This window comes from Scyliorhinus canicula, chromosome 21 (assembly GCF_902713615.1).
Source record: "Scyliorhinus canicula chromosome 21, sScyCan1.1, whole genome shotgun sequence".
NCBI lineage: Eukaryota > Metazoa > Chordata > Chondrichthyes > Carcharhiniformes > Scyliorhinidae > Scyliorhinus > Scyliorhinus canicula.
This window is the reverse complement of record NC_052166.1, coordinates 52,559,065-52,578,067: the sequence shown is the minus strand read 5'-3', so window position 1 is coordinate 52,578,067 and position 19,003 is coordinate 52,559,065. Positions and strand designations below refer to the sequence as shown.

At 47.7% G+C, this 19,003-nt stretch overlaps 1 protein-coding gene across 2 annotated transcripts in view; it reads left to right on the top strand.

The window, feature by feature from the left end:
- The window catches only part of si:dkey-34e4.1 (carboxyl-terminal PDZ ligand of neuronal nitric oxide synthase protein), a 126,503-nt gene that overhangs the window by 72,204 nt on the left and 35,296 nt on the right, over positions 1-19,003 (top strand). For both annotated transcript variants that reach the window (XM_038781898.1, XM_038781899.1), the window contains exon 4: positions 17,805-17,897. In XM_038781898.1, coding sequence (XP_038637826.1) covers positions 17,805-17,897 — 93 coding nt within the window. The remainder of the gene's footprint in view (positions 1-17,804; positions 17,898-19,003) is intronic.

The following is a 19,003-nucleotide window of genomic DNA, read 5'->3' as shown; positions in this document are numbered from 1 at the left end:
GCCACTAATTCTCTATTCTTCCCTCCCTCTTCAATGGGCTGAATGGACCTATTCTGAACTTGAGCTGGGATTTAAACTCCAAATCCTATCCATAAATGGGACTACTTGCTTTTACCTTCACAGTGCACTTGTGTCCACCCAGCTTCTCTGCTGTTAAAACCTATTATCCACTTACAGACATAACTATTCCAACATTCTATTTCCACTTTCTATAATCTTTAACGTGCCCAAGGCCGTGCTGCAATATTTTGTCCCACTTCTCATCACACCCTCCTTGTTGATGGCTTCCCAACACGTATGTAATTCTGCTCTTGTGTAGAAAGCTTGCCTTAGCATTGCTTCATCCAATGTTTTCAGTTTCCTCCAGTCTTGTTTCCCCTCCTGAACCCTCTGTTCCTTTGCCCCTGAACTCTTGCACATTTACCCCCCCTTCCTTTCACCTCAGCTTTGATGGCCGTCTTCGGCTGTCCCAACTCTTCTCTTGGGAACGCCCTGTCTCTAAACGTTTCAACCTCAACAAAATACATCTCAAAACCCAGCTTTTTGACCAAGTTTTTGGTGAACTTAATCTTGGTCGCTTCCTAGTTTGGCATCTGTTTCCCTCCATAGTCTGTGAAGTACCTTGAGATATCTCTTTGTAATAAAGATGCTATATCAACATAAGTTGCTACCACACACAGTTCTTTAACTGAGAGGGTGGGCCCGTGATTGTGGATCTGCTAAATGCTATTGTGTTTCCTAATAAAAGGCCCGCTGGTTAAATATGTGCATTCAGAATGTGATAATAGTGGCAGTGGATTCATTGAACATGGTATGATAGTGGGGGAGAGACACTGTGGTTGTGTGGTTTGTTTGGTTCCAATAATTTACAATCCTAACCAACAGTTCCCCACCCCCCCTACAAAAACAGATGGGGCGGGATTCTCTGTTGGCATACGCCGGAATCGGGAACAGCGTTCGGGTAGAGAATAGCTCTGGAAATCGCGGCAGGCGGCGGTTTAATGGCGGGTCGCGATGCTCCAAATCAGCGTCAATGCGCCTCGTGCATCTGCATCCGCATCTCTTTATTGGGCCCACCGACGATACTCCGCATCTGATGGGCCGAGTTCCTTATGGCGCAGTCAACGTGTTCTCTTAACAGTCGTGAGCTTGGCATGCTGACTGCGGAGAGAGGGGGCATACGGACACTGTCCAGCACCGTTATACTGCAGCGACAGTCGTGCCGCTGGCCAGGGGGTTTCTGCCAGGGCTGGGGGGAGTAGTGAGGGATGGCCAGGAAGTGGGCTGTGGGGTCGGGGTGGACGAGTACGTGGCCCAGCACTCCGCCGATCGGTATGAGTGTGGGGGGTGTAAGTGTACGTGTGGCTGCAGCATGTCAGCCCTGTGCATGTCCATCAAGGTGCAGACGATTCCTCCACGTGTTCCGCAGGTGTCTCATGTGGCACTGGTGCTAGCCCCTCACCAGTAGCGGAATCGGTGCGGGTGTGGCGCCGATTATTTCATCGAGGAACTCTACGGGTGGTATTTCCCCCCCCCCCCCCCACGTGGGGTGGGAGAATCGCCGGGGCGCCGTGCCAGTCGCACCATGCCGCCCCGACACCCGCTCGTGATTCTCTCACCCCCCCCCCCCCCCCCGAAACCAGCGCTGCGAGAATCGCTCCGGGCCGCTCGGAGAATCGGCGCTTGCCGTTTGCTGCGATTCTCTGGCCTGGATGGGCTGAGCGGCCGCTACGACACGACTGGTTCCCGCCGGCGCCGTCCACACCTGGTCGTTGCCGGCGGGAACTGTGCGGGAACACGGGGGGGGGGGGGGCGCGGCCTGTTGGGGGGGGTGGGGGGGGTCCTTCACCGGGGAGGGCCTCCGATGGGGTCTGGCCTGCGATCGGGGCCCTCCGATCGGTGGGCCGGCCTCTCTAAAGGAGGACCTCCTTTCCTCCGCCGCCCCGCAAGATCCATCTGCCATCTTCTTGCAGGGCGACCTCGGGGAGGATGGCAACCGCGCATTTACGCAACGCTGGCCGCGTCATTTACGCGGCGCCCCTTTTTACGCGGTGCCACGGTCCAGCGCGCGTAAAAAACGCGACCCCGCTCCTAGCCCCCCGGGGGCGGGAAAATAGGGGGCTGGGAGCGGGCTCCGACGCCGGACTGAAACACTCCGGTTTTCACTCCGGAGTCGGGACTTTTATCTCCCTTTGGGAGAATCACCCCCTACATATCCTCTGTTGGCGTCAGCACTTCGACTCAGGAACGGAGAATCTGGCCCATGGTATTTTCCTAAAGGAAAAATATGAACCACAACTAAAAGCAAATGGGTAAATGAATTTAAAGTGCCTTTATTTAGTGTTGCTGTGGGACATCTCAGTTGTGACTATGCTGGAAACACAAAGGTTCATAATAGTGGTTCCACACATGTTGTGGCGTGACCTCAGCCAGGCATTGGTGATGGACCAAATGCTCTAGCTTCTTACCAAAAAAACTGATGAAATGGAACATTGCTACTATTATACATGTTTTATTTTTGTGAAAACACTGCCCAATTGCTATAGGTTTCTTACAGCTGAGTATGTTAGTCATTATTTGCATTACACAACCCACAGAGACTTTCCCTGCCCCTCTACATTGTTTAATTAATCCCTGCTGAAAATTTCACTTCCTCAGGGTGTACATACACAGGATGAGTCAAGTATGCCAGACACTACATAGACAGCTCCTTGAAAATTTAATCCTGTGTTGTCATTACTCATTAAGATTTTAGCAGAGTATAAGGAGGGCGTGTATACTTTCCCTAGGAAAGTGAAAAACACCCAGTTATATAATTCTAGATTTTGTTATCTGAAAAATGGGTTGAATATGGGCTACTGTCTGTGTTGAAGCTGGTGAGACATGACCGATACTGAGCCTGCCACTGGCACTTGAAGGGATGTGAGTGTTGAGGTGATAAGTATTTGAAGTGTATTTTTCTGTAGTGTGTTGCTGCACCATCACGGTTAGACTGAGTCCTCTTTAATAATGATTGAAACTATTATAGGAACCCCCTCCATTTTTTTATTAAATGACTATTGCTGATATCGCGCGCCGAAATATTCAGGGCAATGCAGTTTCATCACAGTATCAGCATTCCCTACATGCGCTTGAGAGAAGAACTACACTCAAGATCCATTGCTGAAGACACTACAGTGCCATCAGTTCTAGAATCCATTAACGTCGGAAAGCCTTTTGGACAGTACTATATTTCTTTTCTGCTGCAAAGCGAAAGGATATGGAAGTGTCCACACTCTGCATTCTTGTAAAACACAATGAGAGGTTTATTAGTCTCTTCTTTATAATCTTCTTAATAAGAAAAGGATGTTGCTCACAAAATCAAGGAGATGATCTTCCCAAAGTCGACGCAAAGACTCTGCTGATGTCACTACACATCATGTGATGCAGAACCAGCAGGAATGCACTATCTGATGCATAACATCCCTCCCTCTTTGCTTCATTAGTACAATTAATATTTACACAATATATTATTTCCATACGTATATACAATTCAATCTGTGGTGGACATTTATTCCCTTTTTGGTAGAATTCAACATTCTTGGCTATTTGTCACCTCTGAAGTGTCCTCATTCCTTTCTCTAGATGACACTTGAGTAGTCATTTCCGTATCTGTCACCACCGACATTGAAACAGGATCTGAACTTGCCACTGTCTCCAGTCTCAGAACCGAAGTATGTCTCTCTCGATTTTCTACGGTTAGAACCACCTGAGAAGATTTTGCAAACTCAAAATTTTGTGCAGCAATAACTGATCAGCATGATGTCTCCAAACTCTTTCATTATCCGTCTGCACAGTGAATGATATTGGATCTGTCTTCGCTAGAATCATAGCTCATACCCATTTCTCGTTAGTGGTGTAGCTCCTAGCTCGCACTCTCTCTCCCTGGTTAAATACTCGTTTTTTTAGAGGTTCACTCCCTCCAAGCAATTTGTGCTTATTCCTGTCATTTGACAATCTCTGAAGTATCAGGTGGGGTTAACAAATCAAACTGTGTTCGTAGTTTGCTCTTGAACAATAGCATTGCCGGTGAACATTGTGTGGTAGTATGTACAGTGTTGTGATAAGATATTCAAAATTTGTTTCCTCTTGATGTTTCTGGTCCTTCGATGCTTTGATAGAATGCTTCAATGATTGCACAAAATGTTCAGCCGTTCCATTTGTTGCTGGAAGATATGGAGCTGGCTTGATATCATAGAATCCCTACAGTGCAGAAGGAGACCATTCGGCCCATTGTATCTGCACCGACACTCTGAAAGGGCACCCTCCCTAGGCCCAATCCACTGTCCTATCCACATAGCCCCACCTAGGGGCAATTTAGCACGGCCAATCCACCTAACCTGCACATCTTTGGACTGGGGGAGGAAACCGGAGCACCCGGAGGAAACCCACGCAGACACGGGGAGAACGTGCAGACTCCGCACAGACAGAATTGAAGCCAGGTCTCTGACTCTGTGAGGTAGCAGTGCTAACCACTGTGCCACCCTGCCTCCCTGCTGATATGTTGTATACCATTCCCTTTCAAGTAGTCCTCAATCTCCTTTGAAATAAACTGTGTACCGTTATCACTGACAATCTGCTCCAGTGTTCCAAATCGTGCAGATTTTTCATCTAGTCAATGGTCGTTGATATCAGTATTGAGGCTTCAGGCCATCTCGAGTGGGCGTCCACAATCACTAAGAACATGTGATTCTCCAGTGGACCAGCATAATCGATGTGTATTCTCTGCCATTGCTGAGTCAGCCATTCGCACGGATGTAATGGTTGTAATGCTGGAGTGTTCCTTAGTTTTTGCACAAGATTGGCATTGCCCAACTTTCTCTTCAATTTGAGAATCTAACCCTGGCCACCAAAAATAACTGTGTGCCAATCCCTTCATCCTCACCCCACCAGGATGTCCCTCATGCAGTTGGTCAAGGACTCTACTACAAAAGTTTGGAGGAATATTTACACAGATTCTCCATTCTGTATGGTCAACACAAGTCTATGTGTGATGTACGGCTTGATGTCTGGATTTTTCCGATCGATGTCTGATAGCGTTTCTTTTTGGACCAAGTTCATCACCTTCCCCATCACTAGATTGGTTCTTGTATATCTTTGAACTTGAGATGAAGTCACAGGTACACTGTCCATGAGCAAGAAATACATAGTCCCAGATGACCATAGGCTGCTTTCCCCTTTGAGGAGCAGAGCTGACCGGTGGTGATTTAATCTGAGGATCACCACACCTCAGGCGAGGGGCAAGGTTGAGAAGGTGGGGCCTTCATGAAAAACCTCAGCTGGTACGGGTCCATGGCGCCTGGTTTTCCCGCTAATTTTGGATTCCGGCTCCTAGGATCTACATTTCCTCCCTTCCGATTTTTAATGGAAAGTATGGCACAAACAACTCCTTTTACAAGCAATTAGATTATTTCCTATTTTGCCTGACTGTTGTTCGACAATTGCCCTGAGTGGTGGCCTGTGCAGAGACGGCAGACTCTAAATCCCCATTCCCCGCAGCCTGTGTAGCTTTGTCACGTGCACAGTCCCTGCAACCCAGACCCCACTCACTTGCTGTTGCTGTCGAAAAAATTGTTAAACCTTCCCCTGGTGTGTGTGTGCGTGTGTGCGCATGCGTGTGTATGTGCATGCAGACCCGAGAATCTTCATTGCTCCTGATGCCGTCTCCACTGTTAGTCGACAAAAAAAAACTTTTCAGTTCAGTGATGTGTCTGCCACAGTTCTCGTCGCCAGTCTTCTCTTCTGTTAAATTTCTTTGTTACCTCAACGGGGAAAGGTATGGAGGTGCCCACGCTGCGGATTCTTGTAAAAGACGATGAGCTGCTTATTAAAAAGTGTTGCTGATTCAGTCAGGATGATGATCTGCCCAAAGCCAACGCAAATGCTCTGCTGACATCACTACAGATCGCATGTCGCTTAAACAGCAGAAATGCATGAAATGAAATGAAAATCGCTTATTGTCACGAGTAGGCTTCAAATGAAGTTACTGTGAAAAGCCCCTAGTCGCCACATTCCGGCGCCTGTTCGGGGAGGCTGTTACGGGAATTCTCTGATACGGCATTCTCTGATACATAACCAACAGTTTAGAAACAAAAGCAGAAATAGCTGGAAACACTCAGCACATCAGGCAGTGTCTGTGGAAAGAATGTGTGGCAGTGTTAATATAATGTAGCTGATAACATCATGATGGCTATCTGCAGATTTCTCTGTTCTTCAGCTGCCAAGGCCCGAAGCAGTGAAATTCCTTCTCTAAACCTGCCTCCTTCTCTACCCGTCTTTGAAACGTACTTCTTTGACCAAACGTTTGGTCAGCTCGGCGTCAAATTCTATTTAATAATGTTCCTGTGAAGCACCTTGGGATGTTTTATTATGGTCAAGGTGTTATATAAATCTAAGTTGTTGTTGCCTCTTACCCCTTCATTTTGCTGTGTCACTTGTCACTAACTGGATAAGAACCAACCCTGAAGACGAGTCATATTGGACACGGAATGTCTGTTTCACTTTCCACAGTTGCTGAGTTTTTTTCCAGAACTTTTTGTTTCCGTTTAAGCAGCGCACTCGGAGAAAATAGTCCCCAGCCTATTTAAGAAGTGTCTGTAAACTAAAGCAAACAGAAACGACAGCAAAGTCTCCTGTCTGCTGTTGCTCATGCAGTGAGTGGAGGACAGTTAAATGTGTAAAGTTCACCCCAGTCAGTTACAGCAGTTTGGGTGTGATTGACAGGGGAATTACCCAATCATTTCCATCCTGCCGCTACATACAGCCTTGCTATCAGTGGTTTCCTGGAGGTGGAGCCCATTTTGCAACCAATACAAAACTGCTTCAAGCGACACAGTCCGCAACCACCATGTGAGGTCCCCAAACAATGAGATCAGATGCTCTCCAGTGACAGAGGTGGCAGCCTCTGTGTCCACCTCCATTTAGAATGGATGACCATTCACCAGCAGTTCTACCATTATTGGGCAACCTTGGTCGTGATGGTACAGTTTAGTTGTATTGTCTCTGCTTCTGAGAGTAGGTATACCTGCATGGTATGGGCCTGTGCTGGCCTTGGCTTCCTCCTTGAGTAGCACATGTATTGCCTATTCCTGTATTGTCACAAGTCGGCTTACATTAACACTGCAATGAATTTACTGTGGAAAGCCCCTAGTAGCACATGTATTGCCTATTCCTGTAGCTTTGCCTTGGCTGTGCACTTTTACAGTATTTACAATAGTCCCTTGTCTGACATCTGCAACCTTCCAGAGCAATTTCCATAGCATAATATTTCCATGACCGCGCGCTGAGCTCTGACTTAGTGATGGTCAGAGGAATGGTCACTTTTACACTAGGACCCTCCCCCTAACTGGAGGACATTGCTGTCTGCTGCCCCTCGTAGCTCCTGAAATTCTTTTCCTGCGTTCTCCAGAGATTGGGCTATTTCAGTGGCTTTCTTTAGATCAAAATTTAGCTTTGCCAGTAACCTTTTTGAGTCGTCGCCTTGTTTATCCCACACACCAATCTATCCCGCAACATCTCGGTCAGGGATGTGCCAAATTCACAATGTTCTGCCAGTTTCTGCAGTCTGGTCAAAAATTCAGTGACAGATTCCCCCAGCTGTGTGAAAGCGATATCTCTGGACGATGGTAGGGGGCTTTGGGTCATAGTGATTTGTGTTTATTTAAATGTAGAAGTTTGTGGAACCCTACAGAGGCAAAACTCTTGCTTCTGTTAAATGTTTGATTAACACGCTGTTAATAATGGAAAAGTTGTCAGGTCCCATTTATTTGGAAATGCACTTACATTATCTGGCGCAAACTGCGGTGATACGTCACTTGATTATTTGTGGGATGTGAAATTCAGAAACGAAAGCAATTTGGATTTAGCAAGATGAGCCAAATCGGCACTGCTTGAGAAATGTATGTTGTTACTGATCCCTTGATTGTTTGAATTGTTGCATAATTTATGTCGAGTGCTCTGCTGCTAATGTAGCTATTAAATTAATATGTTAAAATTTTCTTTTGTTCAGTAATTATCAGTTTGAAGCAGTCTTTGTATATTAATTCAAGCACCGTGTTTGTATATCCTCCTGAGCATTTCTTATGTGTCCACTTTCAGTGGAACCTGCTGCCCCCCTGGCTCCTGACATCATGTTCACCGGCACCATGACTATTTGGGATAGGGGGCGGTTGGGGTCATCTGTGGCTGGAGCCTTTTGATTTTCTGTCCTTGACTACTGAAGGCACTAACACCTTGCTGGGTCCTTGTCCTGATAGAGCAGCCAATCCAGAATGCAGCAAGGATCAAAACCTGAATATTCATGGCCTTTACAGCTCAGCTACTTATTATCTTAACTAGTTCAGACATCAAAATGCTTGGCTGCACCTGTAGTTCTTCAGGACAGTCCGTAGAGGGGGTACCGAAATCTCGATTGGAAGCATTGTGGGCTATCAAGGCCTAATGCTGGGTGCGGCCTTGCTCCAAATTGCTTGAAGAGATGGGGGAGATGATTTAATCCCAGTGGAGCACACTTCAGTGATCTGCAAGATGTGGGAGTCTCGTACCTTCGTATCAGCAGCTAATCGCAAGTGGGGTGTTAATGCAGGAATGTGAGATCCCAAAAAGGGCGAGATTCAGATGACCTATTAACAGAGCATCGAACAACCCCTGCAGTCCCTTTGAAGTGCTTCTTTTAACCTTTAGTGTGAGCACCAATCCCCAGTCAACATATTTTCGGGCAGCTAAAGCAATCTCTCGAGGAAGTTGCCAAGTTGTGCATTGAGTTATCTGAATTAGGCAGGTTAGTTCATGCTGAGCCCTCCCAGGGAGGTTACACACAGGCATGGGAGAGAAGGCACCGCTTTTGGTGGTTTTTTAAAAAACTAGTAAAAAGGCTGGACAAGTTTTGATGTGATCATTCCCAATGATCTGAACTGCTGAGTGGTCCAGTGCATTCTAACCCTCTCCTAGCTGTGAGTGACTGCTCCCGGAGATCCCCCTTCAGCTGCAAGGGCAGCTGGCACCTTCTCCACAGCCAGTGTCAGATTGGGATTAGCCCCAATAACAACAGGAATGTACTTCCAAGAAACAAGAAATTATCTGCGTAATCGTTGCAACCTCTGCTTGTCTGTCTGCCTCTCATTAGAGGGCAGGGTAACATTACCTGGCAGGGAAAATACATGATAACTTTTTTTTTCAAACTGCTCTGAAAATTCTGCCCTAAAGCTCAGAAAAGCTGATTCGGGCAACCGGGCGTTTGAGTTGTGACCCCCGGATAGTGTTCCGCTGGCAGACGCGGGTGGTGTTAATCAGTTCTAGTTTCAGACACTATTTCATCACTTCTCAAATACCAGATAACCTGGTCAGACTCTCTCACTGGAAAACCACAAATTAATGGCACCTAGTCAGTTAGCTAATTGGAGGACTTGGCTGTGTGAGACATTGGCTGCTCGCATAACAACAGAGACTGCACCTCATTGTCCGTGAAGCCTGCGAGGATGTTTTTTTAAAAAAGGACAGTGCGCGCAATTGCAAGTTCTCCCACACTTACTAATTCTAATTTGCTGCCTCGACAGAGCTTTCTGAATGGTGTTGCCGAAAGCACATGAATGAATTGTCCTGAGCTGTAAGAGATTAAAAACTGTGAACAGTTCATCCCCTGAGCTTGGTCATGTCATCAACTGCTGGCAAAATCATTACTTCTCTCACAGGGGTGATCCTGCTTGTGGAGGGGAAAGTAACTTGAGATGGTGTTTGAAGAGAGATGGTAATGGCTTTGAGGTGCATGGAGTAACTGGTCCCCTTTTCCTTTGTCTTGTATTGGCCTTCTTATGAGCAGCAACTTGAATAAAACTGGGGGTCAATAAGCGGAGGAATACAAAGTAATCGCGCAAATGAGCCACCCAGGAATAAGTGAGAAGCAATAAGTACTCGTGACATTTGCAGAATTACTGAACACATTTCCCATTGCTATTGATGCCTATTGTACAGGCTGTAAAAGTCAAACAGTTTTCACAACTCATTGTTTTTTTAGGCATTGATGGTGCATCTCCTCGTCCCTTTGAACGAAACGCGGTTTGTTTCTTTCTGTAACTGGAAATGAGGACTGAGCGAGTTTGAGCGAGGACAGAACTGAGTTTGGATTGTCAGATATTTTCACTGATCCGCATTCGGATTTCTTGAGAAATGTTAGGTTGCACCCAAGTCCACCTTCAGGAAAATGAAGTTACCCAGGCAGGCTGTGGGTGTCCGACCACCGCACCCCCCCTCCGATTGCCTGGGAGTCCACACCTGGTCAGCGTTTGTAGAAACCAATGCTAAACGGTGCCCGCTTCAGGTTTCTGAGGCGAGGCCGTTCGATCCCAGGCGCTGGGTACATCCGGCGCAGAAATATTCAAGTGAGACTAACTACTCACTTGAATATACAAATTTGGATCCCGATTTCAGTGGTTGGGATCGAGATTGCAATGCCTTGGGAGATCTTGTTAGATCTCGCAAGGCATGATGAGGACGGCAAATCGTGCGAGAGGCCTCTCGCGAGATTTACCGGCCTTCAGACCTGACAAGGCCGATAGAGTGTGTCATAATATACACACAAGTATATGATGGTGCATAGACAGACATTGATTGACACACAGGATGACCAATGAACACACAGAACACAGCAGCCAATCACCAGACAGGACACGGCCACTATAAAGCCAGAGGGCACTAGTTTTCCCGCTCTCTCGGGATGCAGCCTCTGAGACAGTCAGAGCCTGTGAGCAACAACTGGAACATCCACCATGTGGTAGTAAGATAATCTGGTCAGGTTAGCCTCAGGTCTCCAGTCAACTCAGCATAGTGTCAACCCACAGTTAAAATATGTTTAATAGTTAAGAGTTCAATAAAATAGAGTTGCATTTCTCCAAGTGTTGGCAGCCTGTCTCTCTCACTGCTATGGTAAACGCAGTCCTCGCAGACCCAGCATACCCAACACATCAGATTGCACCCATATACTTTAATTAAGCCACCCCTCACTCTTCTAAACAAGCCCAGTCTGTCCAACCTTTCCTCATAAGACAACCCGCTCACTTCAAGTATCAATCTGGTAAACCTCCCTCAACTGCCTTCCAAGATGGCTCTTTAATTGCTTGGCAGAACAGAATGGGGGAGCGGAATGGCCTCCGACTGTCCTATGTTCTCCCTCTAACCTTCCCTTTCTGCTCCTGTTTAGATCCGCCTAACTGTGTAGCACCTTGGGATTTTTGTTTGTGTTGAAGCGTGTTGCTTGTGGAGAGCATCGAAAGTGTATTTCTAAAGAACATTGCAACCATGAGCACTGCATCAAAGACGTGAGTCTACATGCAAAAGACTTTGAAATAAAATCGATTCCCTTTATTTAATTTTCATTCAAACGTTTATTCTCTCCATCAATAGCCTGTTACTCAGGTCTTCTGCTCTTGAGTCATTATTACCTCACGGTCAGACAGCACATCGCATCATTGAGGACTGTTAGTTTCTGAATAAGGTCCATCCTTTTAACATGAGTCTTCGTTTGTCTTGATATTCCCCCCCCCCCCCCCACCCAACACCTCAGGAAGTACTCTAATGTTCATTACTCTGATTTGATTTCCTTTTAATCTTTCTTGCACTTATCAAGGGCAAAGATATGGGGCGGAATTCTCCGTTCCAGCGGCTAAGTGCCGGCGCCAATGGAGAATCCGCGGGTGGTTCACAACAGGAAATCGGCGCGGACCCCTCACCGATTCCGGTACCGGTGAGGGGCTGGCATAGCGCCGAATGAACCACACGCGGAAAATGGCCGGAGAATAGCCGGATCGAGCCGCGCATGCGCAGGGCTGACGGCCTGCACCGGTCATGCCGGAAAACATGGCGACAGCCGTGCTGCCACCCTGACACAACGGCCCCAACCCCACATCCCACCCCCCTGGCCACCCCCCCACCAGTCCCCCCCCAGCCCGTGCAGAAGCCCCCCCGGCCAGCGGCAAGGATCCCGGGCGAGCGTGGCGGCGCTGGACGCAGTCCGCAGCCGGCAAGCCGGGTTCCCGACCGTTGGGACCACACGTGGCCCACGCCGTTGAGAACTCGACCCATATGTGGCCTTGTTCATTAAACCCCCTTTTTCCTTCATCCACCCATCCAATCTGAAGTGCTGACACAGTTTCTGACTTTCTCATACATTCACAGGGTGTGACGATCACTGACAAATTCAGCATTTGTTGCATCCCTCATTACACTTGAAGTTCGTGACAAACTGGGTGTCTTATTGGGCCACTTTCCACTGGGCGGTTTAGAGTCAACCCCATTACTGTGGGGTGAGTCACACAAAGGTCAGACACAGGGTAAGGAAAGTAGATTTCCTTCGCTGAAAGTGAACCAGTTGGGTATTGTTATGACAGTCGGCAGTTACACAATTACCACTGCTGACTTTTTATTCCAGATTTATTGAATTAACAGCATTTAAATTCCCTCTGCCCTGTTGAGTTTCGGACTCATAATCTCCAGATTATTAATGCAGATTTCTAGATCCCTACTGCACAAGCATAACCACTCCAATCCTTGGAGAGCCTTGCAAAAAGGTCTCTCCTGTCCTTTTGGTCAAAATCCCTTGCACGTGATCTTGTCCCGCTGGCCCCACAGCATCGGTCTGAAATAATCTTCCTAACCCACCACCCGCTGACAGCTCTCGGATGGAGGTTGGCCTGGCAGCTGCAGAAAGCTCTTGGATAATCCGAGGAGTGCAGCTGTGTAACTCTTGCCAGCAGACGTTGCTGAGACTTTCCATAGATTGCAGAGGGCCTCCAGTGGCGGAGATATGGTACTGCAACATTGCAATGCTGGGCTGGCCCTGGCCTAAACTCAGAGCCAAAGCCTGCATAAAAATATTGGATCTTGACTCCCGATGGCGTAATGTGGGGGGGAAGACGCACACGAGGTGGCTCCCGCTGGAGTGTGGTACTTTTGGCCCCTTTTCTCAGTCCTATAGATTGTTTCCTCTCGAAAACCCACATACTTATTGGAATAAAAGCCATGTATGACTGAAATGCCCCCAAAAAAATTGGGGACAAGAAGGCTGGGAGCAGAAATCTGTCGGCGGAGTCTGAGGCCTCTCTGAGCTTACCGGCAAGTAAAATGGCGGAGTCAGTTCCTGGTTCTCTGCCCACTCCACTAATGGTCGAGGCGCTTTCTGGTCCCTTGGCGAAGGAATTGAAAAGCAAGGACGAATTGTGTCGGAAGACCTCAAGAAATCAATTGAAGAGGCCTTGGCACCGATTTGAACGGCTCTGGGGAAATGTAATCAGGCTGTTGAAGCCGAGGGTGCCATAATCAAAGATATGGAAGTCGGGATTGTCCTCGGTGATCGAAACAAATAGATCGTTGAGAGCCAAAGTGAATGACCTGGAAAATAGGCCCAGGAGGCAAAATATTCGGAATGTGGGGTTGTCAGAGGGGATGGAGGGCCCAATGCCCAGGGAGTACTTCTCAGGCATGTTCGGCAAGATGGTGGGTAAAGAGGGCAGCACGGTGACACACAGTGGTTTGCCCTGCTGCCTCACGGCGCCGAGGTCCCAGGTTCGATCCCGGCCTTGAGTCACTGTCAGTGTGGAGTTTGCACATTCTCCCCGTGAATGCATGGGTTTCGCACCCACAACTCAAAGATGTGCAGGGTGGGTGGATTGGCCACTCTAAATTTCTCCTTAATTGGAAAAAATTAATTGGGTACTCTAAATTTATTTTAAAATAGGAAAAAAAAAGAATGTGGGTAAAGGTGGATTCACATCCCCTCCTGAATTGGACCGATCGCATCCTATACTTTGGCCAGCACCTTGTCCTGAAGATCCACCACATGCGGTGATAGCGAGGTCCCACAGCTTCGAAAAAAAGGAGAGTTTACCGCTGGGCAAAAGAGCACCGTGACTTTAAGTGGGAAGGCCACTCCTTCTATCAGGACATGTGTGCAGAGCGAGCAAAGAAGAGGGCCGCGTTTAATGGAGTCAGGGTCGTGTTTAATGGAGTCAGGGTCGTGTTTAATGGAGTCTGGGTCGTGTTTAATAGAGTCAGGGTCGTGTTTAGTGGAGTCAGGGCCGCCCTGTATAAGAGTGGAGTCTGGTTTGCTTTGGTCTACCCAGCTCGGCTCAGTTACTTTTGAGGGAAAAGACTATGAGCTGGATTCTCCGTTACCCGATGGCGAAATTGTGATCGGCGATCGGGCGAGAATCGATTCCGACGCCGGAATCGGAGGCGGTGCTGGTTTGATGGCGGGTTGCAATTCTCTGGCCGTTTCCGCCGTGATACACGGGCATTCCACGCGGCGCTGGTACTAGCCCCTCACCGGTACCGGAATCGTTGAGAGGTTCTTGCCGATCGTAAAACAGAGAATCCCGCCCTATTTCCTTGATACGCCGGGAGAGGCAGACTCCTTTGCTAAAAGACACAAGTTGGGCGCGGTGTAATTGAATTTTTAGTTTTGTCCACAGGCGTGTTGAATTGTTACATTGTTAGATTCAAAGTTTGTTCTGGATTTCTCTTGTTGGGGTTGAGTTCTGATAGTTCTTGTTTAGATTTGAGGTTTTAAACTACGTGGAATTTTGTTCATTATGATAATATATAACTTCCTTTTGTCGTGCAAGGTATATGAGCTTTTGGTATTTTGTTGTTTACATCAATTTTTCTTCTTCTCCAGTCAGGGACCTCCCTGCTAATAAAAGAGTTAGTTAATGGCAGCGGGTTTGAAGGGTTCGCTGCCGCTCATTGTTGCAGTTTTTTTAGATAATGAGCTTAACATTTTTTTTTTAGGGTTTGTTAGACCTAAACTTTTGTAGTTTTTGTTTGCCTCACTTCCATTTGTATTTGTCCTTGGGAGTGGTTGCATTCAAGGAGAATGGCGTTGGGGAAGGGGAATGGGAGGTAGAGGTAGTTTGCTGATGGTATCTGTAGATTTTCTTTGTCGATTCTTTTGACTTTGTTGGGTGGCTATCTTGGGTGGATTTGTTTGCTGTACCGTTTAAATATCCCTTGGATAATCTCGCTTGCTGGAAATGTCTGACTCCGGATTAAGACCTCAAACTCGTTTGGTCACCTGGAAAATTAGTGGTTTGAATGGCCCAGTGAAAAGATCAAGGGCATTTGCTCACCTTAAGAGCTTAAACTCCGATGTGGTATTTTGCAACAGACTCATTTGCAGGTCAGAGGCCAAACTAGGCTACGCAAGGGGTAGGGAGGGCGAATTTTTCATTTGGGTTTTTATGGTAGAGACAGCGGTGCGGCAATTTATATTCACAAAAGGGTCCCGTTTTCAGCCTATTAGATTGTAGCCAACCTCAAAGGTCGATATGTTATTGCCTGTGGCTCCCTGGTGGTCATGGTTAATATTTATGCCCCCAACTGGGAGGATACTAATTTTATTAATACCCTGCTGGCGCCCCTACCCAATTTAGACTCATATCAGCTTATTTTAGGTGGGGACCTGAATTGTGTCTTGGACTCTAGATTGGATCATTCTAAGCCTAAATTCTTTGCTCCATAAAGGGTTGTCAGGGCTTTGTCGTCTTTCCTGACGCAGATGGAGAAGGGTGTGGGGTGGGGGGAGTGTAAATATCTGCCACTTCTTGCTCTCAAGTGATAAAGATTTTTCATTTTTTTTCGCATGTCCATCAAGTATATTTGTGGATTAATATTTTTTGTTCTAGATAGAACTCTTCTCCCTTCAGTGGTGGTGGCTGAGTATTCTCATCCTCCCGCCCCCCCCTCCCCCCCCCGGCCCTCACGGAAGCCCCCACTCCCTCACCCCGCCAGTAGCACGGCTCCAGTCTGTCTTTAGCAGCACTGGACACAGTCCGCAGCGGCCATGCCGGGTTCCTGCACGGCTGGGACCGGAAGTGAACTGCGCCCTCGTGAACTGGGCCCATCGGGGGCGGAGCATTGGGGGAGGGCCTTCAGGTGATGCGCTGAGGCCGTCCCAACGGCGTGTGGCGCGCGCCGCGATGACGCTGTTTCAGAGAGGGTGGGGCATACGAGTCAAACAGGCGCCGCCCCTGATTTTGTTGCAAAAAGGGATTCTCCGCCGGATCGCCGATTACGGAATCGCTGTCGGGGAACGGAGAATTTCGCCCTATGTTTTCCTGTCAGAGGGAATCCCGCTATTGGGCTGCCATTTTGAGCCCAATAGTAAGGTCCCGCGCTGGCCACCCGCCGCATCGCAAATCAGCCCCCCATCCCTGGATTTTGTGGCCTGTCCCCCAAGTACGGGGTGGACCCGACTCACCCTCTCCCCCCAAAGAAACTCCGAGATAGAGGTACCCCCACACAGACCTCCTGTAGAGGAGGGCCCCATAACAAATGAGGACACAGATAAGATGCCAGTAATGTTGGGAGGAACTGAAGGCGATCAATATCAGTAAAACATACAATACAGAAGGAAGCCATTCGGCCCATCGGGTCTGCACCAACCCACTTTAAGTCCTCATAGAGAAATGTGTTGGGGAAATTGATTGGATTGAAGGCTGATAAATCCCCAGGGCCTGAAAATCTACATCCCAGGGTACTAAAGGAGGTGGATCTAGAAATAGTGGATGCAATGGTGGTCATCCTCCAGGATTCTATATCCTGCGGAACAGTTCCTGCAGATTGAAGGGTGGCTAACGCAGCTCCACTATTTAAAAAGGTAGAGAGAAAACAGGGAATTATAGACAAGTAAGCCTGACGTCAATAGTGGGGAAAAATTCTAGAATCCATTATCTTGATTTTATAGCAGAGCAGTTAGAAAACAGTGGCAGGTCGGACAGAGTCAGCATGGATTTAGGAAGGGGAAATCTTGCTTGACAAATCGACTGAAATTCTTTGAGGATGTAACTGGTAGAATTGATGAAGTAGATGCTTCTGAAGTCCAATCTCGCAGGTCAGGTCCGCGCACGGCCGGCGCCATGTTTTACGGCTCGACCGCCGCAGTTCGTCGCCGTGCGCATGCGCGGCCACAGACCCGCCCATTCTCCGGCCATTTATTTTGTGGAGGCCGGGGGCTTTACGTGGCGCGGCTGCTGGCTCCTCACCGGTCGCAGCATCGGTAAGGGAGCGGTGCCGATTCTTTTCCATGGAAACTCCGCACTTAACCTCCGAATCGGAGAATCCAGCCCTGCCGGAGAATTTCACCCAGTGTCAGTGATACAGATACAGAATAGAAAATGCCCATGGCTTTGCACTTACTGAGAGCAGTATCCACATCACGGAACTGGCAGAAATCTTGTGAAGTTGTGGGAAACGAGGCCCCACAATGTATTTTGGTCGAATCTGAATATTGTTTGTGGCCAGACTCATCCAAAGTGGCACAAAAGTCACGTGACTGCAATCAGATTAATCGTTGTCCACCTGCTTTGGATCCGACTGGTTGCTATTCGTCCAGCAACAAAACCTATTTTGATTGATCTGCAGTGTCAGCTAATTTTGCAAATCAGTAAGTGCGTGTGTTCAATAACAGAGCTCGTTCCTCTCGCTTCACCTGGATCAAAAGGTAGCACTCCTGGGGAGTGAGGTTTTCTATTACCGATTCGCAGTGGTTAGTAAATGCCGCATTATCGATACGCTGTCTGCACAAAACAATTTCTCTGGTGGCTGCAACAAGCTGAATGGGGCCATTGAAAGTCCTGACCCTCGCTGGTGACCCTCTGGAGCATGTTCCCACATTCACTGCCACAACTATTGTTGCTGCTCACACACCCTTATCTGCTGCTGACAGCTGTTAGCCTCAATTGAGCCGTGATGTAAAACCGATACTGTTTTATTCCCAGTACGAGTTCAAAGCCAAGAACATTAAGAAGAAAAAGGTGAGCATTGTGGTGTCCGTGGACGGAGTGAAGGTCGTCCTGAGGAAAAAGCAAAAGGCAAGTCCATCACTTTGCGTTCTCCTGAGAGATTCCAGTGTTAATTGCTGTTGTTAACCTTGATCTGTTTCTTTGAGTTGGTTTTTGCCTTCAGCCCTCATACGTTATTCTCAGGGCCATTAGCTCAGAGTCTGGGTTCAATGCTATGACTGACATCAGTGTAAACCCATCAGGCCCATCCAGCTGTTGCTATGCCAACGGCCTGGGGAAAGAGACATTGCAGCTTAGTCAGCACCTACGATAAGTCTTTTTTTTTAATTTTAAGAGTACCCAATTCATTTTTTCCAATTAAGGGGCAATTTAGCGTGGCCAATCCACCTAGCCTGCGCATTTTTGGGTTGTGGGGATGAAACCCACGCAAACAAGGGGAGAATGTGCAAACTCTACACAGACAGTGACCCAGAGCCGGGATCGAACCTGGGACCTCGGCGCCGTGAGGCCGCAGTGCGAACCCACTGCGCCACCGTGCTGCCCTTACACCTACAATAAATCTGATGGCTTTCTTGTTCCATTGACTGCTGCCCTCTGTACTGCTGCCTGGGAAGAACATTTTCAGGGAACTTTGTGTATCCTTAGACCCCCACCTTTCCCGTTACATTTAATTGGGAAGTTGAGTGTACCAACCTGACTTGTATAATTAATCATTCCTTCATCATTGCTGGGTCTAAATCCAGTCACACCCTATATGATGATATTTTTGGGATGCCTTCACTCCACATACTGCTGGCCCACAACCACCTCTTCAGGAGCAGCTGGATATGGGCAGTAGAAGACGGCCTTGCATCCCAAAAATGGGAAATGCATGCTATCAGTATCATTTGTTTTAATGATAGCTGTACGTCACCACAAAAGCCTGGCTCTCTCATACCCAAGACACCGACCTCTGCCTTCCGGCTGTTCAATACAACTTAGGGGAAACATCCTAAATCTGTAAGCCCTATTGATACACAATTTGTTTTTAATATTGTTACCTTTGCACTTTCGGGAAAACCGTACCTCTGGGATTGTACCAATGAGATTCTTGCTCCCATCAAAGTGGTAATCCAATCAACAGCAGCCCTTCATCCAGTGTTAAACCATACAAAATATTCCCTCCCAACTATTCC